General features: G+C 52.6%; 1 protein-coding gene across 3 annotated transcripts in view; it reads left to right on the top strand.

The window, feature by feature from the left end:
* The first annotated feature begins 290 nt into the window (after positions 1 to 290).
* WHRN (whirlin) overlaps positions 291 to 25,802 on the top strand; it is a 64,386-nt gene continuing 38,874 nt past the window's right edge. The window contains exons 1-2 of one of the 3 annotated variants that reach the window (XM_036394058.2): positions 291 to 1,054; positions 17,830 to 18,045. In XM_036394058.2, coding sequence (XP_036249951.1) covers positions 455 to 1,054; positions 17,830 to 18,045 — 816 coding nt within the window. In that variant the 5' untranslated portion in view covers positions 291 to 454. The remainder of the gene's footprint in view (positions 1,055 to 17,829; positions 18,046 to 25,802) is intronic. The other 2 variants (XM_036394056.2, XM_036394059.2) reach the window with 2 other exon arrangements.

The following is a 25,802-nucleotide window of genomic DNA, read 5'->3' as shown; positions in this document are numbered from 1 at the left end:
TGGGATGGAGGGAAGCTGCGGGAGCTCCGGGATGGACACGATCCATCCCGGGAGGGCTGAGGACGGCGGCCAGGACTCTCCCACCTGCGCGGCGCCCGCGGTGCGCTGAGCGCGGGCAGGGCTGGCTGCGCTAATGAGCGCTGATGAGCGGGCGCTAATTGCGGGTCCCGCGGGGGCGGGCGCTGGGGCGGGGCGGGGCGGGGGGGGGGTCCGGTCCCGCCGCCGGGGCCGCTCTGTATAACCGGTCTCCCGGCAACGGGGCCGCGTCACTTCCTGGGGAGCCGCGGGCGAGCGCACGGACAGGTGGAGCGGTGGGGCCGGTGCTGCCTGGGGGACTCCGCTCCTGCCCCGCCTGGCTCCGCTCTTGCCCGCTTTGGGTGCGCTCCTGCCCGGCGCGCCCCGCTCCGGCCGCTCCATCCCCTCCGTCCCCCGGTGCGCTGCCGGTGCCGCGGCGATGAGTGCGGAGCTGGACGGCGTGTCCGTGCACTCCTCCTCCTCCTCGTCGGGCTCGCTGGGCTCGGCGGCGGGGCCGGCGCCGCGGCCGCTCTCGGCGAACGTGCGGCGGCTGCACCAGGCGCTCACGGCGCTGCTGAGCGAGGCGGAGCGGGAGCGCTTCATCCTCTGCCTCAACGCCTACCACGGCCGCCGCAACGTCTGCGACCTGGTGCGCTCCCTGCGCGCCCTCCTCGACGGGCCCCGCCGCCGGCAGCTGCTGCCGCTGCTGCGCCTCGTCCTGCCGCGCTCCGACCAGCTCCTCTTCGACCAGTACACGGCCGAGGGGCCCTACCTGCCGCCGCCCGGCCGCCCCCCGCCGCCCCCCGCCCCGCCGCCGGTGCTCCCGGGCGAGCTGCGGCAGGTGACGCTGCGCCGGAGCAAAGCCCACGAGGGTCTGGGCTTCAGCATCCGCGGCGGTGCCGAGCACGGCGTGGGCATCTACGTGTCGCTGGTGGAACCCGGCTCTCTGGCCGAGCGGGAGGGGCTGCGGGTCGGCGATCAGATCCTGGGGGTCAACGGCAAGTCCCTGGACAGGGTGACTCACGCCGAGGCGGTCAAGGTAAGGCGGCTCACGCTGGGTCTGGGTGGGTGTTTTCTCTCCATCCCGCCTTGTCCCGAGCTCCGCTGCGCGCCCCGTCCCGCTCTGCCTCTCCGGTGCGTGTCCGTGTCCCCCCTCTCCTCCCTTCCCTCCCTGGCTCTTATCCCCGTCCATCCGCGTCCCTCCCCGGCTCCATCCCTATCAGCCGGTGGGTCCGGAGCCCCCGGTGCCGCTCCCCGGGACGCGGCTCGGAGCCCGCAGCCCTCGGCGGAGCGGAGCCGCTCCGGGTTTGCATCGCGCCGGCGACATCGTGCGGGGCCAGCCGTGCTCGGAGCCCGGCCGGAAAGTTTGCGGTGGCGATAGCGGTGCCTAAAACCCACGGCAGGGACCGCGCTGCCGAGGTGGCTCCGGGCACGGCAGGCTCGTCCTGCGCTTTTGTCGTGCCTCTGAAACGCAGCGGTGCCTGCTCGTGGCTCGCCGGCAGCCTGGGAAGCTCGTGGAAGCTGGAAATCTGCATGAGACGGGTTTTGAGGGATGTACTCCAGCCGCTCTAGTGGGTTTCTCCTCGCAAAGATGGGGAAACTGAGGCATGGAGAAGCAGAACAGACCCCCCCCCCCCCCCCCCCCCCCCAAAAGGCTGCCCGAGGCAGGAGCAGATCCCCGATTCCCCTTTGAGTGTTCCAGGGGGAGAAGGAGAACGGTTACACAACTGAACTGAGGGCTCCCGCTCTCCCAGCACGGCTCCACATGCCCTGGGGACCTGTTGTAGCCCGTAACAGCATGGGGGCTATCGATAAAAGCTTTAATGTGGGGGGAGAACTCCATAAACGGTGGGATTTTCGCCTGAAACGCGGGGTGCTGATGAAAATCCAGGTCTGAGTGTCCCAAACCGTTCCCAGAGCTGATCTCGTGGCTGGTGGGCTCCGCTCGGAATGTTCCCGAGGCACAAACCTATCGAGCTGCAGAATCGACTTTTAGAGCTGCAATTTGTAGGCAGCGTATGGAGAGCTGGGATCTGGCGTGACAAGGCTGTTCTCCAGCTGTTTGTGCTTTAATTTTTCCATAATAAGCTAAAGTGGTTCTGTTGGGAGCCTGTTCCATGTGGAGCCTTCCTCTGACAGCGCATTAATCTTGCACAGCTTTGAACACTTCTTCCCTGCCGACCTGTGTGTTCCCTGCCCCGGCTTTAAATCAGTGCCCTGGGCAAGGGCACGACTTCCAGGCTGGAAATGACTCCCTGGTAATCCTGACAGCAGAGGAAAGGTTTGTAGGAATTACTTTCCTCTTGTTCCTAATGATAGGACAACAGCAGGGTAAGCTTTCAGTTGTTAGTCTGCAATTTTGTGGCTTGGAGATTGCAACCCCCACGTATTTTGGTTATGGCATTGGGATGGAGAGGAACTAGGTGTCAGGAATGCTCTACTCCATGACTTCATCTCCAATTCATCCCACTCTGCTGGGTAATTCACATCACTTTCTGTTTGTTCTCTAATATAATGTAATTGATGCCTTTTAGACATTATTAATTTTGAGTGAAACTAAGTGCTTCCTGCACAGAAATAATTCCTGGAGGACATGGCTTGCCAAGAGCTATATTTTGTTAATATGATCCTGATAGGAAAAAGCAGCTTAGAAATTGTCTCCTTGTGTGCTGAACTTCTTTCAACAACAAATTCATCACTTACCCTGTGCTGGCACCTTCTTGAGGTTCTTTTCACATCTGGGAAGGGTTTTTATGATCCACATCGTGGTGGTGGGAACATTTTGCTTGGGAATAGCGGCAGAGTGATTCACAGTACAGCTCTAATAAATCCTTGGGAGATTCTAAAATGAACCAAGTGTTAATTTGCCCTTAGATGCTGCATTTGGGAGGGGGAAATGAAGAGATGGCCTTCAGCGATGCTCAAGGGCAGCATTGGAGGGTTTAAGGTACAAGTAGCTCAGCCCGATGTTTTGGGTGTCATTCAGAGTGGCAGAGCTGCAGGGACAAGTGGGGGTGATGAGTGGATTCATTTTGTGCTCTGCTTCTGCTTGAAAGCTGGGCTCTGTGGCTCAGGTGGGTGCACTGACAGCTCTGTAAAGGCCCCTGGCTGTGGGCTGTTCTCCTCAGGCAGAGCCCCCCTCGCTGCGTCCTGCCCTCCTCACTGGTGGCTCTTGGTCTGCCCTGCTGTGGGGACAGTGTTGGATGGCCAAAATCAGCTCCACTGCTCAGAGCTTGGTGCTCATAACCCCAGATTGGGGATTTGATCCCTTTCTTGGCTGTCCACTTAAGAGTTGGACTCGATGACCTTTGTGATGCTTTCCAACTCAGAATGTTCTGTGATAAACCAGAGCTGTCTTGGTCCTGGAATTCGTGCACACGCTGTAACGGAGACAGAGAAAGCTGAGGAGAGAGATTTGGTTAACACGAGCCCCTGGCTGTGTGGCTGATCTCTCAGACACTCTGAGCTCCAGAGGAGGGGCTGTGTGAGCTCCCCCGGGCAGACCGTGTCTGATGGGAGCTCAGCTCGGTCCCTGCCATGCTCCAGCTCCTCTTTCCCCGCTGTCCTGCAGCCAGCAGCTGTCTGGGCAGGGAGCCCTGCTGTCCATCACAGGCACGGCGTGCTGCGCTGACAGAAGTTGTCAGAGCTCGTTCCTGGGGCCGGTGCAGGGCTCCGGAAGGCTCCGGGCTGAGCGTGACAAACTCCCCGAGCCGCGGGTGCCCGGTGCCCGCCGGGGTGCTCGGGGTGCCCGGCTGGGGCTGTGCCAGCTGCTCGGGCAGAGCGGGGAATAAATGCAATGTCTGCATTTGGTTCTGCAGCCTCGGGTGAGCCTTCCCACGGCAGCCACTGTGTTCCTTTATCCGATCGTGGTGGTTCTGTTGCCTTTCCGTGCGTGTCTGGCCGTGCAGGAGCAGCCCAGCTGCTTTTATCCCTCCTCTCCAGGAGGAGAGAGGCTCTGCTGTGGGGTTGTGTCACTGTCTGTTGGGAAGGATGAAAGTTTGACAAGAAAGTCTCACAGATGTGTGTGTAGCAGAAAGATTTTTAAATGTAGAGTCTGATGAAGGAATAGAGATGGAAGCAAGTTTTGATACAGAAGAAAAGAATTGCTGAGCCAGTCTCACTGGATAACCAAGGAGGCAAAGGCTGTGTTAGTTAGAAGGGGTTTTATGGCTTAGAGCAAAGGATAAACCCACCCCAAACAAGATGTTTTTACCAAGCAGAAAGAGAGCACAGGCAAACAAGGCAGCAAATGTGGCAAGTAGAAAAAAGGTCTCAGAATTTTCCACTGCAAGAAAACGGAAAAACAACTCCTAGCTTGAACTGTAATGAACTAACTTTGAGTGATTGGAGAACAGTAACATGAATATGGTAATTACAGTAGTTATGATAGGCTGTAGATAATAGTTAAGGTATAGATTGGTTCTACTGTATGAAGATGCTCAGCAAAGAAAAGTCTACAATGCATTGTAACCAAAACCAAAGGGTCTCCAGGCCTGCCTGCAGCTGGAGCTGGCATCTGTGGGCACAGCTCTGTCATCCACCACCCTGGACTGCTGTAACCTCTTGGATACAAGTAAACTGCATTTTGGAGAGCCCCTGGAGTCCCACATCATTTCGGCTCTTACAGCTGTCGAGGCAGTCACAACACAAAGCAGAGACCAAAGAGAGTCTCAGACAGCAGCTCTTTATTATCGAACATGGCTGACCTTTTATACGCTTTGCAATTGTTTATACTTCTTCTACCTTAAGTATTGGCCACAATAAATCAACATAACACCCTTGGTGAAAAGTTACAGTGACTTCAACTGACTTTCTAAAAATACTTCGTCCTGTGGCAGTGTTCGCAGGGGTCCCAGGAAGAGGGAAGAGACGAGGATCTGACTCCATGTTTCAGAAGGCTGATTTATTATTTTATGAGATATATTACATTAAAACTATACTAAAGGAATAGAAGAAAGGATTTCATCAGAAGGCTAGCTAAGAATAGAAAAAGAAAGAATGATAACAAAGGCTTGTGACTGACGGAGACAGTCTGAGACAGCTGACTGTGATTGGCCATTAATTACAAACATCCAACATGGACCAATCCCAGATGCACCTGTTGCATTCCACAGCAGCAGATAACCATCGGTTTGCTCCTGAGACCTCTCAGCTTCTCAGGAGAAAAAAATCCTAATGAGAGGATTTTTCATAAAACATGTCTGTGACATCGTCCAGCTGCAAAGTTCTCTTCTTATCTTTCTTCAATCCCTCACTTCTCTTGGACTCCTTGGTTACAAGGCCTTGGAGATGGCTCCTAATCAGCTTCTTCTTGCTTCTCAGCTCCTTGTCCCTCCTTTAGCTAACAGGCCTGCTGTTAGCCCCTTCCACAGGATAGCAGCAATTTCTGTTCACTCCTGGAGTTTTCAGGTGTCGCTCAGTGATGCACCCAAAGTCAATCGAGATGAGAGCTGCCACACCTGGCTAAGTGACCCGTGTGATGTCCCAGCTCAGAACTCACTGCTGGCCTGTCACCACTGACTGGCGTTTGCAGATGTTTCCAGCGTAAATGAGATAGAAAGTGGCATTCTGCCTTCAACCACAAGATTACCTCAGCACTCCAAATCAATTCCCTAAATGACCAGCTCCTTAACCTTTACGTGAGCATGGGAGTTTTATGCCTTGTCTGCTCTGAGCTCGGCTGTGCCATCCAAATCCAAATTAAATGACTCCATTACAATTACAGCTCCATCATTGCAGCATTCATGAGTGCACTTTAGCAAAAGATCACCAGCATTTGAATTATGGGGTAAGTGGAGAAGTTATTCTTGTCTGCCATATTTTTAGAGCTGGCTTGTTTTTTATCAGCCTTGCTATTTAGGATATTATATTATGTCTATAATATATATATTTATTTTACTGTGTATGGTGTATATGCTGCTATATTTGAGCATATACATTATATGCTCAATATATGCATATATATTTTAGCAGTTATGCTGAAGGTTTGTATTGATAAGCTGTCATATTTTATCCAGAGGACTTAAAATCAAGGTGTTTGTGGCTTTAGACCATCAAAAATTTACCCAGGGAGGTGTTTCCCCAATGCTCTGGGGTTGGCATTAAATTCACACTCCTTTCTCCCCCACCCTTTACCTTTCTTGCTTTGCTGAAGGTTTTTAGTCCTTTGAATAAAGAGACATTTAGGGAGGGAGGGGACGAAAGAAAGTGAAAAGTGGAAAAATTCCTGATTTAGGATTTGGCTTAATGAGCTACACCAGCCCCAAAGAGCTGCACTGGTCCCACCATTGGCCCAGCTATTTCTGGCAGATCTGGATCAGCAAAGTCACCAAAACTCCACTAATTTGGATGTGCTGGGCTGGGGCGTTTGGTTCTTTGGTGTTGGTGTAAATCTGAGATGGCTTTGCCAAAGTCACTGGGCTGGAACTGAGTTTATTCTGGAGGAACTGGAGTAGTTCAGGTGCCCTGGCTTGGGTTCTTCACCTGTGGAGAGAGGCTGGAGGGGCTGGGCAAGGCTTGGGATGAGGCTGACAGGGCAGAGGGGTCTGTGGCACTGCCAGCCTGTCCTGTGTCCCTGTGACAGCCCTGCCTGGGGAGGGAGGGGGAACAGCCAGGGGCCTCCTCCTCTCCCTGACCTGTGAGGGAAGGGGATTGCATCAGGGGCTAGCACCTCACACCCCAGCCTGGGATGGAGGGGGAGCTCATCCCCAGCCACCTCCATCTCTGCTCCAGCCGAGCTCTTCACTCCCCCATCCCTTCCATCTCCTGCTCTGATGGAAGTGCCAAGTGGGCATTTAAAAATAGTTAAAAGGAGATTAGAATTCCTTTTATGTCCTTTTACTGTGGGTTTTCCTGCTGGGAAACAAGGTGATCTCTTCAGAGATTGTAATATTTCATAAGAAAGGACCCCAGGTGTGGGATTGCTAAAAGATCTCTGAGAAATGACAGCAGAGATGTGCAGCCCTGAGTCTCAAACATATCTAGAGCCATTTTTCTTTCCAGCCAGCTTCCAATAAAGCAAATTTCATGTCACTGTTTCTTGTGATGCCAAATTAATTGATCACCATGACCTGACACTGCTGATTTAATCACCCCAGCACTGGGGCCCGGCTCAGAGCAGTGAGTGCAGCTTGGTTTGGTTGAGTTTTGACCCTTCAAAGTGCTTGGAGCTGTGGCTGATCAGCCAGAGCAGGGCAGGGATGGCCGAGGGGTGCAGGCAATGCATTGATCCCTGATTCTGTGAAGATTCCAGCCCTGTTCCTTTGATCCCTGATTCTGTCAAGATTTCAGCCCTGTTCCTTTGAATCTGTGAAGATTTCAGCCCTGTTCCTTTGATTCTGTCAAGATTTCAGCCCTGTTCCTTTGATCCCTGATTCTGTCAAGATTTCAGTCCTGTTCCTTTAACTGTTGCATGCTTATCGAGGCTCTGTGTTTTTAGAAGGCACTAAAGAAAGAGGCTTGAAACTTCTCCCTTTCCCCAGGGAGCTGGGGGAGCTGGAGCATGGAAAAGGAGGATGTGACTAGCATCCACCCCAATAGTTGGAGTGGTAATCCCTTCCTGCATCTCTGCATCTGCTTAGAAACAAAAACCCCAGAACTGCACCAAAATAAAGAGCACAGTTTAAAAGGCAGGTGCTGTGCGATGCCAGGGGCTCCTGCTGTGCCCTTCTGTCCTGCAAACAGTTTCCATGTCAGCTCCTGTGCTCAGCTGGACTTGGAGGGAGAGGGTGGGAAGTGTAAAGGCACCAGGATCTCCCTCTGGGAAAAAGGAGGAGGGAAAATGGTCACTCTGGAGCTTGGGGGTATCTGCATTTAAAATGACTTTTAAAGCTCCTTGAGGAGGAGGGCTGATGGCAGTGGCAGAGCATGGATGTGGAAGGGCTGCTCTGGTTCCAGGGCAGATCTGGAGCTGTGGTTTGAGCACTGGAGCTCACCTGGAGCTGCTCCCCTGTCACTGGGAGCTCCAGATGAATTCCTGGTGTGACTTGGGCTGGAGTGAAGCTGCACACCCAGCCAGGGGCTGTGGGAACGTGGGTTTGGCTGCTCCACCTGGCTTAGGAGTTGGTTGTATTTGCTGCTCTGCCACTGGTTTCCCTCAGTGGGCAAGTTCCTTAGTCATCTGTTTCCCTTCATTTCACCAGCAAATCACAATCAGCCCTAATGAAATCAAATGACTTTATACTGATGCAAAAGATTGGAATGAGGGCCTTAATCTCTCCTCTCCTCTTAATGCAGGCATGATAGGACTTGGCACCAGGACTGGCTTGTTCATCAGGGTTAGCATTGTCAGGGCATCCTGGAGTTCTTGCAGCATCTATGTTATTTAGTGGGCTCCTTGTAAATAAACAGTTTTGGCTCAGCAGAGAAATTGATAAGATAACCTGGAGGATAAAAGCTTATTTCCTTCTAGTGGCTGTTGGAAGAAAACAAAAGCGTCAGAACTGGTGAATTAAAATATCCTTTACCCAGTTCCCCTGTCCTCAGGGATGAGGATGGATTTTCTTGACACTTTCCTCAATGCCACAGAGAATTATTCAGCTTGAAATGCCCTCAGTTAAAGTGACAAAGCACCTGCTGATGTGATTTACCTTGGGTTCTTTGGACTGGATGCTCTGAGTTCTCCCCACCAGGAGCACCAGGTGCTGGCTGAGTACAGGTGAAGCAGAGCCCTGGAGGAGCTCTGGTCCTGCCAGGTGCCCCAGGGATGGCCTTGGAGCCCCTGGGGCTGGGAGAGGCTGGAGGGGGCTCTGCTCTGTGCAGGCTCTGCCTGGATGCCCTCAGTGCTTCATCCAGTGCTGGGGAAGATGAAACAGGAAAGCCTTATCAATATGATTGCCTGGCAAAAGATTTTGAGAATATAGAAACTATAAATGAGATTGAAATGAAAGCAAGCTTTGAGATCCCTCAGTTACTGAACAACTGGAAAACAATGGTGTGGCCAGCTGAAGGTGATCCCCTTTTGATGGAACAACACCCTCTGCTTGCAGACAGGCCCAAGGGTCAGAGCAGACCCTGCCAGCTTGGCAGAAGGGGCCCAAAGAGGAGTTTGTAGGGTTTAAAATGTAACACAGGATGGTAATGTAATGATTCTTATAGGCTGTATGGAAATGCTATAGGATTTGTATCTTGTACTAGATTGGTTAGTGAGAATCAGAATATTCAACACAGAAGAAGATTTATGGTATTGTAATGGGAACCTCGCTCTCTCACCCTTTTACTCTCTCACCCTCTCATCCTCTCTCCCCCTCTCTTCTCTCAGGCCTGCTCTGAGCTGTGCCTGGCAGCTCCCAGCAGGGCCCTGCCCCCAGGCCCTTTGCAATAAACCCCAAGTTCCAGCCCTGGCTGCAAAGATCTCTCATCTCCCTCCATCCTGACCTTCCTACCCCCCTGCTCCTACAATCCAGCACCTTCCTCACTTCCCCACATTGATTCTTCCAAAGTTTCCCACCCAGGCATTAACCCTGTTTAGACAGTATGGCCTTGTCTGATGGCATTGTCATTTTTAGCCAATATGGTGCTTCACATGACTCCTTCCAGCACTGCTTGGAGTGGAGCAGAGAGAGAAGACCCGAGGAAGCAGGAGCAGTGCTTCAATCTCAATCTGCGTTTCCCTTATGCCTCCCCCCTGCCCTGAAAGCACCCAAACAGCTTTGGTTTTGCTTTCTTTCCACAATTACGTGGAGTTTTCTGCTGTTTTTAGAACCATCCCAGGCTTGCCTGAGGGCTGCACTGAGCAGGGACCGGCTTGGAGGGGTGGGAGGTTGCAGAGTGGGGATGGGGAGCTTGGGGAGAAGGTGCTGGAGCTTCGATTTCACTTGACCTTTGCCGTGAAAGGGACATGGGCTTCCCGATGCCTTGGGGCTAAATGTGTGCAATCACCATAATTATACATCGATTTGCATTGATTTGCATAAGTGCCTCTACTTGAAAGCCCAACTGCTGTCCTTTGCCTTGGGAGAGGGGGAGAGGTTGGACTGTGCCTCCTGCAACTCCTGTTTGTCCTCCTGCAGGGAGGCTGCGTCACCCCAGTGTCCCCCCTGTGTCCCCTGGACCCTGGCACCGTTGCTGTCCCTCCATCTGTGCTTCCCTCAGCCTCCTCCTGTGTCCTGCTCTGCCCTCCTGCCTCTGGGGCACCTTCTCCTCATTCCCCTTCTCCCTGTTCCAGGTCAGAGCATCCCAGCTCCCTGCTCACATCCAGCTCCCTGTGCTTTGTCAGGCAGCACAGGGCAGGGATAGAACTTAAAATCATGGAATCCCAGACTGGTTTGGGTTGGAGGGACCTTAAAGCTCATCCAGATCCATAGGCAGGGACACCTCCCACTGTCCCAGGTGCTCCCAGCCCTGTCCAGCCTGGCCTTGGACATTCCAGGGATCCAGGGGCAGCCACAGCTGCTCTGGGCTGCTTGTTCCAAATCTGTCTCTGCACTGTGGGGCAGGGGACAGTCTCTCCTTGCTTCACCTGGCAAATTTGGCCTTAACCAGGCGTGCAGGGGGAGCTGCAATAGCCTTTTATCCATCCTGCCTGCAGCTGATCCCTGGAGCAAACATTCTGGGAGCCAAAAATCCTGTGCCTGCTGTCCTGTGTCGGCACAGGAGCCTCTCAGCTGCTGTGGCTCAATCCCTCTCCTGTAAAATCTCCTGCTCCCCTCCCCAGCAGCCACAGGGAGCTGCTTCATTCCCCCTGGCAGCAGCATTGTTTTGCTCAGTCCATCTGATCCCACAGGCTTCAAACCCTCCCTGAGTCCAGCAGGAGACCCTGGCATGGAGCAGGAAATAGCGGCCGGACAAACTTCTGCCGTCGCTCCTGCACGGAGCCGGAACGCGCTGTAAAAGCTCCCCCTGCCTCCCTCCTGTGGAACTGATGCCTTGTGAGGGCTGAGCCAGAGCAGAGACTGGGCAGAGATCAAGAATAAAGCAGGGATTTATTCAAAGCATCTCCTCCATGGATCCACCTTGAGCAGCACAAGAGCCCAGCCAGGGCTGCACCCCAGATGAACCAAAATGGTCCCAAAATGCACGGCCGGGCACGGGGTCTCTGCCTTGGATCAGTTCTGCTCCATTTGCACCTTGCAGTTCATTGTCCCATTCCAGCTTTAGCCCCTGCAGTCCCACCCTGCTTGTTTTTCTCTCTCCAGCCCACGGGGTTTGTGCTCTTGGGCTGAGATTTGGGTCATTTGTCCTTGGTGCCCAGCTGGAGCAGGAATTGTTTTGTCTCCCTGCTCTGTGCACAGAGCTCAGCATCCCCTGATGTGAAGCCCAGACCCACACACTAAAGCAGCACAGAATGTGAAAAACAGAAAAGCTAAACCTGAGGCATCAGTATCTCAGCATTTCTTTCTTTTTGCAGTTTATTTCTAAACCTGGGCCTTACTTTTTGGGGTCGTGCTGCCAAATTCCTGATGCTCTGCCTGTTGATAACCTCAGCACTGACCTTTGGAGCTTGACAGCAGAACTATGCCCATAATCCCTTGCCCATTATCCCATACCCATTATTCCATGCCCGTTATCCCAGAGCCAAACCAGCTCCTGTGCCATTCACATTCTCTGATAAAATCCCTTTGCCCAGGGTTTTTCTCCTGGGAAGCTGAGAAGCCTCAGAGAAAAGGAAAACAATTCTCATCTCATTGGCTTCTCCTGTGCTGTGCTCATGTGGAATGTGTTTGGAGATTGTTCACCCACAGGTGATTGTTCCATTGCATTCTGCTGGGAGTTGTTTTCACTCTTTGGCCAATCAGGGCCAAGCTGTGTCAGGACTCTGGAAAGAGTCAGGAGTTTTCATTGTTATCTTTTTAGCATTGTGTAAGTATCCTTTCTGTATTCTTTAGTATAGTATAGTATTCTTTAATATAATACAGTATCATAAAGTAATAAATCAGCCTTTTGAGGGCATGGAGTCAGATTCATCACTCCTGCTTTTATCAGGACATTCCCAGCAAATACAATAAGCTCCAGGAGGTTGTTCCTGGTGGAGGAGAAGCAGCTGGAGGCTGTGCTGAGGAGGAGGATGGCTCATGGTTAATGCTCCCAGTACCCACCTGGGATCTTCCCACTCTGGGCTGCTCCTGTACTGGGGAAGGTGAAGGGAGGGGGCTGTCCCTGCCCCAGCCAGGTTGGGGCAGGCTGCCAGGAGCATCCTGGTGATTCATTGCCCTTCCTTTCCGCAGCTCTGCTCCTTCTGGGGGGTTTTGGAGGTGTTTTTACCTCTCCGGGCCATTGGGAAGTGGGGAATAAGAGAGGGGAAATGGTGAAGATGAGAGAGGAAAGCCCTCAGTGATGTGACACCTGCAGGGTTTGGAGTCATCTCTATAAAACCTCTTGATATAAAACCTATAAAACCACCTGAAGGGTGGCAGCTGCCCCTCTGGATCTCAGGGAAGAACATGATGTACTGGGAGCTGTTTGGGTTTTATGGGTTTTTGAAGGTAATTGTGGCACATGAGATGTGTGTTTCCTATTTTGATCAGTTTAAATGATCTCCTTCCCTCTCAGAGGGCTTGATAATTAAATGGAGTGTTGTTAGGGGATCAGTGGCCTCATGGAATCAATCTGCCCTGCTCTCTGGCACTTGCTGCTTCTGCTGACATTTCTGGGCAGTTGGTGACTGTTTCCCTGCTGCAGGTTTTGGCACTTATTCCCAGATTCACATCAATGATTTCTGTAAGCTGGGCTGCTGGCAGGTGAGCTTTCACACTGTGCCCTAAACCTCCCACCCCATGGTCCTCAAACACATCAGAGATGAGGCAAAGCCAAATCTTATCCGAGGCTGCAAATCCCTACAGTGGCTTGAGAAAGGAGATGGAGATGCAGCCTGCACTGCCTGATTCTGCACAGGGCATTGAGGAGGTGGAATTGGTTATTTAGGGGTGGCTGGGTGAGGTTCAGTGTGCCCCTTATGTCCCAAAAAATCTCACAGGATGAGTTCTGCTGTGGCTTTGGGGGTATCTCTGCAGTCAGGGCACACAGGGCAATTTGTGTGTCTGGGAGGAAAAAGTTTTCCCTTGTAGAATTCCCACCCAGAGCCTGGCCCTTGTGATGTCCCCTTGTGCTGGGCACTGCTGGGGCCACCTCAAATCCTCTGTTCAGTTCTGGGCCCCTCAGTTTGGGAGGGACCTTGAGGGGCTGGAGCATGTCCAGGTTAATTTATTATTTTATGTTACTATATTGTATAAAAGAATGCTATACTAAATAATAGAGAAAGGATACAGACAGAAGGCTTAATAAGATAATAATTATAAACTTGTGACTCTCCAGAGTCCTGACACAGCTTGGCCCTGATTGGTCATTAAGTATAAACAATTCACATGAAACCAATCAAACAATGACCTGTGGGTAAACAGTGTCCAAACACATTCCAAAGCAGCAAAACACAGGAGAAGCAATCAGGTATTTTCATTATTTTCGTTTTTCTCTGAGGCTTCTCAGCTTCCCAGGAGAAGAAATCCTGGCAAAGGGATTTTTCAGAAAATATAATGGTGACAAAACTGCTTCTCACTGAGTACAGGAGGAACCTCAGTAAGTGTATAAAGGACTCTGCAGTGTCCCCAGCCTGCTGCAGCACTGCCTCTCTGGCAGACACTGTCACCAGCAGTGTCCTGATGGCTCTCCCAGCTCTGTTCACTCCTGTGCCCCCTCTTGGATGGAGGCTGCCCTGGAGCCCTGGCTCTGTGCAGCTGCTCCCCTCCCCTCGGGCTCCCTGCTGTCACCTTCATGCATAAAACATCTCCCTGAGCCCAGATCCCTGCTCCTGGTGGCCCTGTCAAGGCAGCTGCAGGGAGACATAAAAATCCTCGTGTAAATCTCTGGCCTCTCATCCCTGCTAATTCCCCTGTGCCTCCAGAGAGCAGCTCTGCTGCTGTGCCTGCCCTGCCAGGGGGTGACATTTGGCTCAGGCTGAATGGCTCTGCCAGGCTCCAGCAGCCACCCCTGCCCTGTCCCCGGGGCAGATGTGGCACTCCAGGGTGCCCAGGGTGGACCCACCTGTGCCCTGTCCCTTCTCCTGTGCCCTGTCATTTCTCCTGTGCCTGGTCTCTCTTCCTATGTCTGTGCTCTGTCCTTTCTCCTGTGCCTGATCCCTTTTCCTGTGCCCTCCTCCTGTGCCCTGTCCCTTCTCCTGTGCCCTGTCCTTTCTCCTGTGTCCTGTCCCTTTTCCTGTCCCCTCTCCTGTGCCCAGTCTCTCCTGTGTGGTGCAGACCCAGAGGTTTCCTCTGCTCCCTCTCCTTCCTGCCAGGATGGATTCTCTGGGCAAGGGAGGGAAGGGGATCCCTGTGCCATGTCCAGCCCTTCCCTAAACACCTCCAGGGATGGGCACTCCAAAGCTCCCTGGGCAGCCCCTGCCAAGGCCTGAGCCCCCTTTCCATGGGGAAATTCCTCCTGGTGTCCACCCTGAGCTGCCCTGGCCCAGCCTGAGGCCGTTCCCTCTGCTCCTGTCCCTGTTCCCTGGAGTACAGCCCGACACCCCCGGCTGTGCCCTCCTGTCAGGAGCTGTGCAGAGCCACAAGGGCCCCCCTGAGCCTCCTTTGCTCCAGGCTGAGCCCCTGCCCAGCTCCCTCAGCCTCTCCTGGGGCTCCAGCCCCTTCCCAGCTCTGTTCCCTTCCCTGGAATTGTTCCAGTTCTTCCTTTGAGGGGCCCAGAACTGCACACAGGCACAGGGGTACAGTGATGTTCTGCAGACTCCAAAGAGGTTTTATAGACATGGCTCCAGTTTGGATGAACAAAGAGCATTTCAGGGGGTCCTGCACCCCATCTGACAGGGATCCCTTGCCCTGGTAGCTCTGGGGTAGGTGAGAAGGGTCCCTGCCACCCCCAGCTCACTGATTTCAGTGGAGTTCAGCCCATGCTGAGCCTGGCTGTAGGGCAGCTTTGGCTCAGGAAGGTGCTCTGTGCCCTGAAGCCTGGCACAGCCACGGTGCCCATGGGAGAGGGGTCCCCTGGAGTGGGCAGAGGGTTCAGAACCTGCTCCATCATCCCAGAGAGACCTGGGCAGGAGGAGCATGGGGAGCAGCCCAGCTGGGCTCTGAGTGCCCAGGGAGGGAGGAGATCCCAGCAGGGATGTGTTTGAGGGCCTGGGGAGCTGCAGGAACAGGGGCTGGGGCAGGGGAGCAGCCAGGGGTGAATGCTCTGTGGCTGTCCCCACTGTTTGGCAGCCCCCAGGCACATGGTGACCTTGGAGCATGGGACAGGTCTGCAGCCAGGTTTGCTGTGTGGGATGGAGATGCTGAGCTGGGCTCTGAGCTGGATTCTCTGTGCTCTGGCAGGGAGGAGCAGCAGTGCTGCCAGCTCAGGGCTGGGATGCAGCCAGCCCACTATTCCTGACCATTTACCCTTTCCTGAGGAGCTGCTGCTTTTAGTCCTTCCCAGGCACAAGCTTTGCTCAGCAGCTTCTCTGCTCAGTGGGGACAGCAGACCTTGCAGGGCAGCTCATCAAAATGGGAGAAAACACAAACACCTCCTTTCTGAGAGCAGATCTGCAGTGCTGGTGTCCCTGAGGCCTCTGGAGGGATCAGCACTTACAGCTGTCCCCAGGGAGAACTCCTCTGTGTTAATTGAAGTTTCTGTGTCAGCTTCTCACAGTGGAAGCTGGAGGGGCAGAGGAGTTAATCACCTCCTCTGGCCCCCAAGGTCTTCTCTGTGCATGCTGGTTTAAGTGTGAGGATGTATTGAGTGATTATTCCTCTCATTAATTGACTGCTTGTGCTGGGGCAGGCAGCTGGTAACTCAGTGGCTGAATTTCTGGGAGTGCTGTCCATGTTCCCTGCAGGCACCAGGAGCTTTTCCAGGCTGGAGCTGTGGGGGCAGAGCTGGGGCTGAGCTGAGCCCTTCCCCACACTGGTTTTGTCTGCTGCCAGCACAGTCACTGAGAGGCTGAGATCCATGTCCAGTCTGCAAGGGGGAAGGCTCCAGGGAGACCTTGGGGCACTTTCCAGAGCCTAAAGGGGCTCCTTTATTAGGGGAAGGTGAAGTGAGGGGGCTGGAGAGGACTTGGGACAAGGGTGAGTGCTGCTCTGCCCCAGCACTGCCCCCTGTCCTGCTCTGAATCCTCTCCAGAGCTGCTCAGTCCCAGGTGCAGCCCATCCTGGCCATGGCTCTGCCCACCTCACCTCCCCACTCTGCTCCACTCTGCTCTTTCCTGGCTGATGGGAAAGATTTTCTCTGTGTTTCCTCAGCAGCAGCTTTGCCTTCACTCTGCTGCAGCCAGGAGAGAACAGAAAAATCCCAGCTTTTTATGCAGGAGAAACATCCTGGGGAAGGGATTTTTTTAGAAAATATCATGGTGACATCATAAGCCCTTGTCCTTGGCTAGACACGGCTGGACTGGGATTGGCCATTAATTAAAAACAATTCACATTAAACCAAAGATGCACCTGTTGATAAGCAACCTCCAGACCACAATCCAAGCAATCAGATAATAATTGTTGACATTTCTTTTCTGAGGCTTCTCAGAAGAACCATCCTGGGGAAGGGATTTTTCAGAAGATCTCATGGTGACACATTAACTCCCTTAACCCACATTAACCCCAGAGTGCATTCCTGCCTTCCTCCTGCAGTTCAGATTTGTCCTTGGCTAGACACAGCTGGACTGGGATTGGTCATTAATTAAAAACAATTCACATGGAACCAATCAAAGATGCACCTGTTGAGAAGCAACCTCCAGACCATATCATGGTGACACACTAACCCCTTGTCCTTGGCTTGACGCAGCAGGACTAGGATTGGCCATTAATTAAAAACAATTGACATTAAACCAAAGATCCACCTGTTGGGAAGCAACCTCCAGACCACAATCCAAGCAATCAGATAATTATTGTTGACATTTCTTTTCTGAGGCTTCTCAGGAGAACCATCCTGGGGAAGGGATTTTTCAGAAGATCTCATGGTGACACACTAACCCCTTGTCCTTGGCTTGACACAGCTGGACTGGGATTGGCCATTAATTAAAAACAATTCACATGGAACCAATCAAAGATGTACCTGTTGATAAGCAACCTCCAGACCACAATCCAAGCAATCAGATAATTATTTACATTTCTTTTCTGAGGCTTCTCAGGAGAACCATCCTGGGGAAGGGATTTGTCAGAAGATCTCATGGTGACACACTAAGCCCTTGTCCTTGGCTTGACACAGCAGGACTAGGATTGGTCATTAATTAAAAACAATTCACATTAAACCAAAGATGCACCTGTTGGTGAGCAACCTCCAGACCACAATCCAAGCAATCAGATAATTATTGTTTACATTTCTTTTCTGAGGCTTCTCAGGAGAAACATCCTGGGGAAGGGATTTGTCAGAAAATATCATGGTGACACACTAACTCCTTTAACCCACATTAACCCCAGAGTGCATTCCTGCCTTCCTCCTGCAGTTCAGATTTGTCCTTGGCTAGACACAGCTGGACTGGGATTGGCCATTAATTAAAAACAATTCACATGGAACCAATCAAAGATGCACCTGTTGGGAAGCAACCTCCAGACCACATTCCAAGCAATCAGATAATTATTGTTGACATTTCTTTTCTGAGGCTTCTCAGGAGAATCATCCTGGGGAAGGGATTTTTCAGAAGATCTCATGGTGACACACTAAGCCCTTGTCCTTGGCTTGACACAGCTGGACTGGGATTGACCATTAATTAAAAACAATTCACATGGAACCAATCAAAGATGTACCTGTTGATAAGCAACCTCCAGACCACAATCCAGGCATCAGATAATTATTTACATTTCTTTTCTGAGGCTTCTTAGGAGAACCATCCTGGGGAAGGGATTTGTCAGAAGATCTCCTGGTGACACACTAAGCCCTTGTCCTTGCCTTGCCTTGCAGGTGCTGAAGGGCTGCAAGAAGCTGAACCTGTCGGTGCACTCGGTGGGGCGCATCCCCGGGGGTTATGTCACCAACCACATCTACACCTGGGTGGACCCCCAGGGCCGCAGCGTGTCCCCCCCCTCGGGGCTGCCCCACCACCAGAACAGCTCCCTGCGCAGGGACAGCGAGAAGAGGAGCCACCTGCAGCTCCTGCAGGAGGGGGATGAGAAGAAGGTGAGCAAAGGGGGGGTCAGACACAGCCCTGGGGGGCTCTTCCCATGCAGGTGCCAGCACTCTTTGTCCCCCTGTATTGTAAATCAAAGGTGACTCTGATGAAGGGGTCTCAGGATCTTTTTGGGTTGCTGTGACCCCGAGAATGTTCAAAGTCTCTTTTCCCAGCCTGGTGCTTGAAGAAGGAGTCAGGGCTCTTCATTTCTCGGTCTCAAGGTTGTTTATTGTGTCTTATCTATAAAAATTTTCTCCTGCCCTGCCGAGGTCCATCCAGCAGGACAGTTCCAGGCACTCTGCCTGCCCCCAGGGCAGGGTTATGTCTTTACACTAAAAACTACCTGTACAATGTTGATAATTACTTTCCAATACCTATCACCCATGTTAGACACTGAGCTTCTACTCTAAACCAATCCAAAAGTGCCACCATCACAGCAGAAGATGGAGGCCAAGAAGAAGAAGGAGAAAGGCTGGACACACCCAGTTCCCTCCATCTTGCCTCCTGAACCCCCATACCAGAAACCCCAAAATCTACTTTTCCACCCCGTGATAACTTCACTATTATTCTACCTAAATTGTTGTGGCTTGCTGATCTTCATCTAAGGTTGGTGATTTGCTTCATGGATCACAATCAAACCCACAGGTGTTCTGGGCTCTGTGCCAGGGTCTCTGAGCCCCCTGGCAGGGGTCCTGGCCATCCTGGACAGCCAGAGGGATGTGCTGGGTTCCCACAAAGGGGAGAGAGAATGATGCATCTGACCCCATGGATATCAGAAGGCTAATGAATTACTTTATTATACTATACTATGTACATTGTATCTAAACTGAATCTGCCCTGCACTCACTCTTGCTCACACTGCACTCATCATCTCTGATCCTCTCCTCACTGTCCCATGACAGTCCAACACACACACCTGGCCCTGACAGGCCAAGGAACAAAACATCCTCACTTTTGATAAACAATTTCCATATTGCATTGTGCTTTGGCACAACACAGGCACAGCAAGCGAGATAAGAATTGTGTTTTCCTTCTTCTCTGCTTGTCTCACAGCTTCTCTCTGCTCAGAGGCCATGTGAATACCACACCCCTGGGATTGTCACCTGTGTCATTCTCCCCTGGGCTGGCTCTTCTGTATCACAGAATCCCAGAATGATGAGGTTGGAAGAGACATCCAAGATCATGGAGTCCAACCTGTGCCCTAACACCTCACCTAGACTATAGCACCCAGTGCCATGGCCAGTCTTGTTTCAAACACATCCAGAGATGGTGATTCTACCCCCTCCCTGGGAAGAGCATTCCAGAACAATTCCAGCATTCCAATTCCTTTATTATTCTTTCAGTGAAAAACTTTTTCCTAATATCCAACCTATCCCTTCCCTGCCATAGCTGGAGTCTGTGTCCTCTTGGACAGCCTGGTCTTCTCCCTTGGCTGTAGCTTTGCCCCTAGGAGCCCTGGAGAATGGGATGGGCTGGGTTTGTTCCTGTTTGGCACAGGGAGAAGCTGGGCTGGAGGGGAGGGATTGTCCAGTCTGGGCTGCCTGGGAAGGTCCTGCCAGGAGCAGCCACCAAAGCACGAGTGGGTTTTAAGGTTTGGGTTTTCCCAACAGGTTGTTTGGCTGGACATTGAGGGACTGATATCCATGCCCAGCCTGGAGACAGGAAAGCTCCAGGGAGAGCTCAGAGCCCTTGCAGGGCCTAAAGGGGCTCCAGGAGAGCTGGAGAGGGACTGGGGACAAGGCATGGAGGGACAGGACACAGGGAATGGCTCCAGTCTGACAGACAGTGGGGTTAGGTGGGGTTTAGGAAGGAATTGTTCCCTGGGAGGGTGGGCAGGCCCTGGCACAGGGTGCCCAGAGCAGCTGGGGCTGCCCCTGCATCCCTGGCAGTGCCCAAGGCCAGGCTGGACAGGGCTGGGAGCAGCCTGGGACAGTGGGAGGTGTCCCTGCCATGGCAGGGCTGGCACTGGATGGGCTTTAAGGTCTCTTCTAATCTGTGTCACCTGTGGATGTGGAGGGCTGGAGCTCAGAGTGCATTCCTGCCCTTCCTCCTGCAGTTCAATCTTTCCTCAGGTGTTCTTGTGAGGCTTGCCTGGGTCTCTTGTAGAGTTCTGTCTCTAGAGGGTCTCTTGACAGTTCTGTCTTAGTAAAAAAAAATACCCCTCCCCAATTCTTCTCTTCTGCAAACACTCTGAGATAAACCAGATTATTTTCCTTTTCTTTTTTGGGGTGAGGCAGCCTGAGTGAAAACCCTGGTGAGGGGAAAAGGAGCAGGGAAGGAAATGGCTTCAGTAGGGACACCAGGACATTGTGGCCAGTGCTGGGCCTCTGACAGAAGGAAACCATCAGCACATCAAATTTCCAGCCCTGCTCCCTGGCTGAGAGCTGCCCTCCTTTAGCAGCCCTTGGTGTAAGGGAAGCCAGCCCAGGCTGTTTGAGCTGCAATATTTGATCTCAGGGATTTGATGTCTCCTCTGCCACACTTCCCATGGCCAGCCAGGCCTGCAGAGGTGTCACTGCAGAGTCACAGTGCTCAGGTGCCCCTGCAGGGAGGGACAGAGGGACAGGGAACCTCATCCTGTACAAGCAGGACGTGCTGTTTCCACCACACGCAATATGTTTCCAATAATGTTCCCTCATTGCCCCCCATGGAATATCAGGAGTCAGCACTGCCTTTCCAGAGACACAGAATTGCTTGGAGCCTTGGCTATTTCCATCCTTTTGTCCTGATATCACTCTGTCTGTGCCCAAAATGTCCTCAGCTCCTGCAAGGGTCTGTGAGCTTCCCATCTTAGCCAGAGGGAGAGAAAATTCTAATACAGGGTGAGGCAGTTTGCTGATGAAATATTCATGTGGGCCACAAGGGAGAAGGGCCTATTATTTTTATTTTAAGGAGAGGAGGAAAGCAGGCTCTGCTGGCTCTGTCCCCACCCCCTGCCACCCAGTGTCACCTTGGCAGAGCAGCAGCAGCTCTGGGCAGCTGTGGGGAGCTGTTCCTGTGCACAGCCCTCCTTCAGTCCTGGCTGGGTGTGGGTGTGAAAGGCTCAGACACTGGAGCTGGGTGTCCCCTGCCTTTGGGAGCCCCAGTCATTGGTTTCTCTGGGTCTGCATTGAAGGCACTTGAGATGATAGTTCATGTTGGGACTCAGGTGTTTATTATTTCTTATCAGTAAAACAGTCTCACTACTGTGAGTTCAGCAGCTTTTCATTAGAAGGCACAAAATGGCCAACAATCTCTTGGTACAAGGTCTTTTAAGTCTAAACTATCCAATTAAGAGCTGACACCTGGATTATTTTCCCTTTTAACCCAATAACATTCTCTGGAAAAATCCCTTTGCCCAGGGTTTTTCTCTTGGGAAACTGAGAAGACTCAAAGAAAAGGAAAACAATTCTCATCTCATTTGCTTCTCCTGTGCTGTGCTCATGTGGAATGTGTTTGGAGATTGTTCACCCACAGGTGATTGTTCCATTGCATTCTGCTGGCAGTTGTTTGCACTCTTTGGCCAATCAGGGCCAAGCTGTGTCAGGGCTCTGGAGAGAGTCAGGAGTTTTCATTATTCTCTTTTTAGCATTCTGTCTGTATCCTTTCTGTATTCTTTAGTATAGTATAGTATTCTTTAATATAATATAGTATCATAAAGTAATAAATCAGCCTTGTGAGAACATGGAGTCAGATTCATCATTCTCTCCCCTCAGCCTGCATTTACAACATTCTTCAGGCACTGGAATATCCCAGCCTGTCTGGCTGCCTCCCTCCAGCCCATCTGCATGCCTGGAAGGAGGGTTTGTCACTGGGGTTGGGGGTTGGTTATCCCAAGGCTGAAGGATTTATTAACCAAAGGCCTGAAATGGAAAGCAGCACTGTGAGGAGTGTGATGGTGTGACTGAGCTTTCCAGGGATCTGTGGGACCATCCTGATGGGATGAGGAGTGTGATGGTGGAACTGAGCCCTGCATGGCTCTGTGTGCTCGCCCTGGTGGGATCAGGTGTGGGATGCTGTGACTGAGCCCTGCAGGGCTCTGTGTGCTCGCCCTGGTGGGATCAGGTGTGGGATGCTGTGACTGAGCCCTGCAGGGCTCTGTGTGCTCGCCCTGGTGGGATCAGGTGTGGGATGCTGTGACTGAGCCCTGCAGGGCTCTGTGTGCTCACCCTGGTGGGATCAGGTGTGGGATGCTGTGACTGAGCCCTGCAGGGCTCTGTGTGCTCGCCCTGGTGGGATCAGGTGTGGGATGCTGTGACTGAGCCCTGCAGGGCTCTGTGTGCTCGCCCTGGTGGGATCAGGTGTGGGATGCTGTGACTGAGCCCTGCAGGGCTCTGTGTGCTCACCCTGGTGGGATCAGGTGTGGGATGCTGTGACTGAGCCCTGCAGGGCTCTGTGTGCTCACCCTGCTGGGCTGAGCTGTGGCACAGGGTGGTTGGGCTCTGCCTCCCTCTGTGCAGGGTGCTCCAGCCCCCAGCATTCCCAGCCACCTTTTTCCTGTGGGCACTGGGGTTCCTCTAGTCCAGCTGTGGGAGAATCCCCCTCAAAGGGATTTGGGGATTGGGATTTGGCAGCTGGCTCGGCTCTCCCCATCCCCTTCCAGGCTGCCCTGAGCTGGGGCCAGGGGCTGTTCTGGGGGAGCAGAGGGGGTGCTGAGATCTGGGCCAGGTTTTTTGTGTAGACCTGACCTAGCACTGGAGAAGGGAGGTGAGGATGAAGGGAATGTTGGGCTGAAGGAGCTGCTGGCAGGTTCAGCCTGTGGTTGCCAAGGTGTTAGAGATCCTTGTTCTCCATGGCTGTGCTGTGTGGGGCAGGTGCTGGATTATCCAAATTTAGCACTTTCCTGTTGTAATTGTTCAGTTCAGTGTCTCCTCAGAGTCCTGTGCCCCCAGAGGGAGTCACCAGTGGTCAGGAAGTGTGAAAGGAAGGGTTTGCAATAGTGCAGAGCTCTGGGAAATGCTGCTGGAGCCAGGCCAGACAGAGCAGCAGGTGACAGCCCCCAGCCCACCCCAGGATGTCACAGCCTGCTGGAAAGCTGGGACCTGCTTCCCATGCTCACCTTCTGCTCCAGAGCACTTGGATTTTTATTGTCTGTCCAGGCTCAGGGTCCTCTGGATTTGTCACAGCAGCAGCAAGAGCCATTTGTGCTGTGAATTGTCATTGATGGACTTGTGGGATTGACAGCTTATTTCATTAAAAGCACTTTGGAAGCCCTCAGACAGTGCAAACTCAGAGGTGCTGCTGAGCTGGGAGGAAGATGAAGTGTGCAGAGCACTCTGGCAGTGCTGGGAGTTCTCTGAGAAGCACCATTCCATCAGCTCAATTGGTGCCTTAATGTGCTTATTGCCAGGGGAGCTGCTTATTCCTGCAAGCTTTTGGTGCAGCAGAAGAAAGAAAACATAATAAAGGGAGTGTGAGCATCTCCTCAGCTTCAGGCACTTCTGAAGCCAAAAGTAGCAGTAATTATTATTAAAAAAAAATAAAATATCAGTGCTAATAATGCGTGGCTTGAATGTTTGAGACACTGCTGGTGCCTACTTGAGCATGAAGGATAAGAGATGCAGGAGAGGGAAGGAAGGATTTCTCTCTATTAGTCTGTAATGACATTTGCACTGGGAATGATCCAGCTCCCCACGTCTCTCACTGTTTGCTTGCTCTGGCCTTGCTGGGGTTTGGTTTTGTTTACAGCTTGAGGGATATCCAGGCTGGTGGGGGGCTGGTTGAGTTCCCTGTGGGACTGGAATATGGGATGGGAGCCACTGGTGCAGGGTGTCCTGGGGATTAAGGGCAGGGAAGGGTTTGGGTGAGAAAGGACCTTGAAACGCCATCTAATCCACCCCCCTGCAGTGAGTAGGGGCATCTTCAGCTCCATCAGGTTGTCCTGAGCCACATCCAGCCTGCCCTTCCACGTTTCCAGGAGTCACCCTTCTGCCTCAGGCATTCTGTAGCTGTGTCCCAGCAGATTCACCCCAAAAATGTCCTTTGTGTCACACCCCAGCCCACCCTGAGGGCAGCACTTCCACCTCTTGGTTATTTCAGGCACTTGCAATGCCTTGTGCAGGCTGAGCTAAAAGAGAGACTGGGCAGAGATCAAGAATAAAGCAGGGATTTATTCAAAGCATCTCCTCCATGGATCCACCTTGAGCAGCACAAGAGCCCAGCCAGGGCTGCACCCAAGATGAACCAAAATGGTCCCAAAATGCACGGCCAGGCACGGGGTCTCTCCCTTGGATCAGTTCTGCTCCATTTGCACCTTGCAGTTCATTGTCCCATTCCAGCTTTAGCCCCTGCAGTCCCACCCTGCTTGTTTTTCTCTCTCCAGCCCACGGTGTTTGTGCTCTGGGGCTGAGATTTGGGTCATTTGTCCTTGGTGCCCAGCTGGAGCAGGAATTGTTTTGTCTCCCTGCTCTGTGCACAGAGCTCAGCATCCCCTGATGTGAAGTTCAGACCCACACACTAAAGCAGCACAGAATGTGAAAAATAGAAAAGCTGAACCTGAGGCATCACTTTAGGCAGAAGCAGCACCCAGAATTGATGTTGGTGTTTGCCAAGCCCTGCCCTGTGGGGAGGCAGCACTGGCTCAGCAGGAGATGGAGCTGGGTTGGGCACAGACCTGGTCTGGTCCCTGTCCCTGTGCTCTGGGTCACCTCCCAGCCCTGGGAGCTGCTCCCTGTCCCCAGTGCTGGACATTGGGTGGCAGCCCAAGTCCTGGTGTGGCCTTAGGGTGTTGTCATTATAGAGCAAGGGTTCCATATTGCCAGAGTTTTGTACCTCCCTGATGTTTCTCGTAGGCAGCTCCTCTGGGCACTGCCTCTTCCTTGTCCTCACAGCAGCCAACTGACTCCAGCTCCCCCTTAACCACCCAATCCCCTCTTTTATAACACTGTTCTTATTGGCTACAGCTGTGGCCTCTTAACATCAGGCCTGCTCCTAATCCTTAATAATTGGCTCAGCTGCAACTCTTTAGGGGGTAAAATTACTTTCTATACTACTTTTATTTACTTATGTTCTATCTCCCTGCCTTAGGGAGCTGCCCTGGGCAGGGGGTGACATTGGCACAGCTCTGGTGGCCCTGGCACCCCCAGGACTCAGGGACCACTCTGACCAGTGTCACAGCTAAAGGCTGTGAGGCAGCCCTGCCTCCCCACACTTGCTGTGTGCAGGATGTCTAGACACAAACTGTGGGGTTTCCTTGGGAAGCAGGAGGAGGATGAGCCCTGCCAGCCTCCCCAGGCGTTGTTTGTGTTGTGTGGCAGCAGCAATGGCCTGGAAATAGCTGCCAGCATGGCTGGAACCTCCTCAGCCACCCAGCTGCGTGCTGAGCCCTACTGGGGCAGGCTAATTCCTGCCTGAAAGGCCTTTTTCTAATGGCAAATTGGAATCTGTCAACAGGTAATTCCATAAAGCCAGACAGCAGCAATCCTGTGCAGGAATCAGCTCAGAGCAAGTCCCTCACTGATGATGGCATTTTTATTTTTATTCCCCTTCATTTCCTGCTACAGGAGATGGCAGATGTTTCAGCCTTGAAACAGAAATTAAAACTGTGACCTTGGACTTCCTAATGGTTCTGTGTGATGCACGCAGGAGTCACCTGGGGCTGGCACAGGGAAGGAGGTGGGCACTGGGCACTGATCTGCTGTGGAATGCCTGGCAGAGGGTGGGGGTGACCTTACCTGGGTGTTACTGTGCCTCCAGGACCTAAAGGGGCTCCAGGAGAGCTGCAGAGGGACTGGGGCAAGGACATGGAATGACAGGACACAGGGAACAGCTTCAAGCTGAAGGATGA

This window comes from Molothrus ater, chromosome 20 (assembly GCF_012460135.2).
Source record: "Molothrus ater isolate BHLD 08-10-18 breed brown headed cowbird chromosome 20, BPBGC_Mater_1.1, whole genome shotgun sequence".
Lineage (NCBI taxonomy): Eukaryota > Metazoa > Chordata > Aves > Passeriformes > Icteridae > Molothrus > Molothrus ater.
The sequence above is the reverse complement of the archived record's forward strand: the minus strand, read 5'-3'. Positions and strand labels throughout refer to the sequence as shown.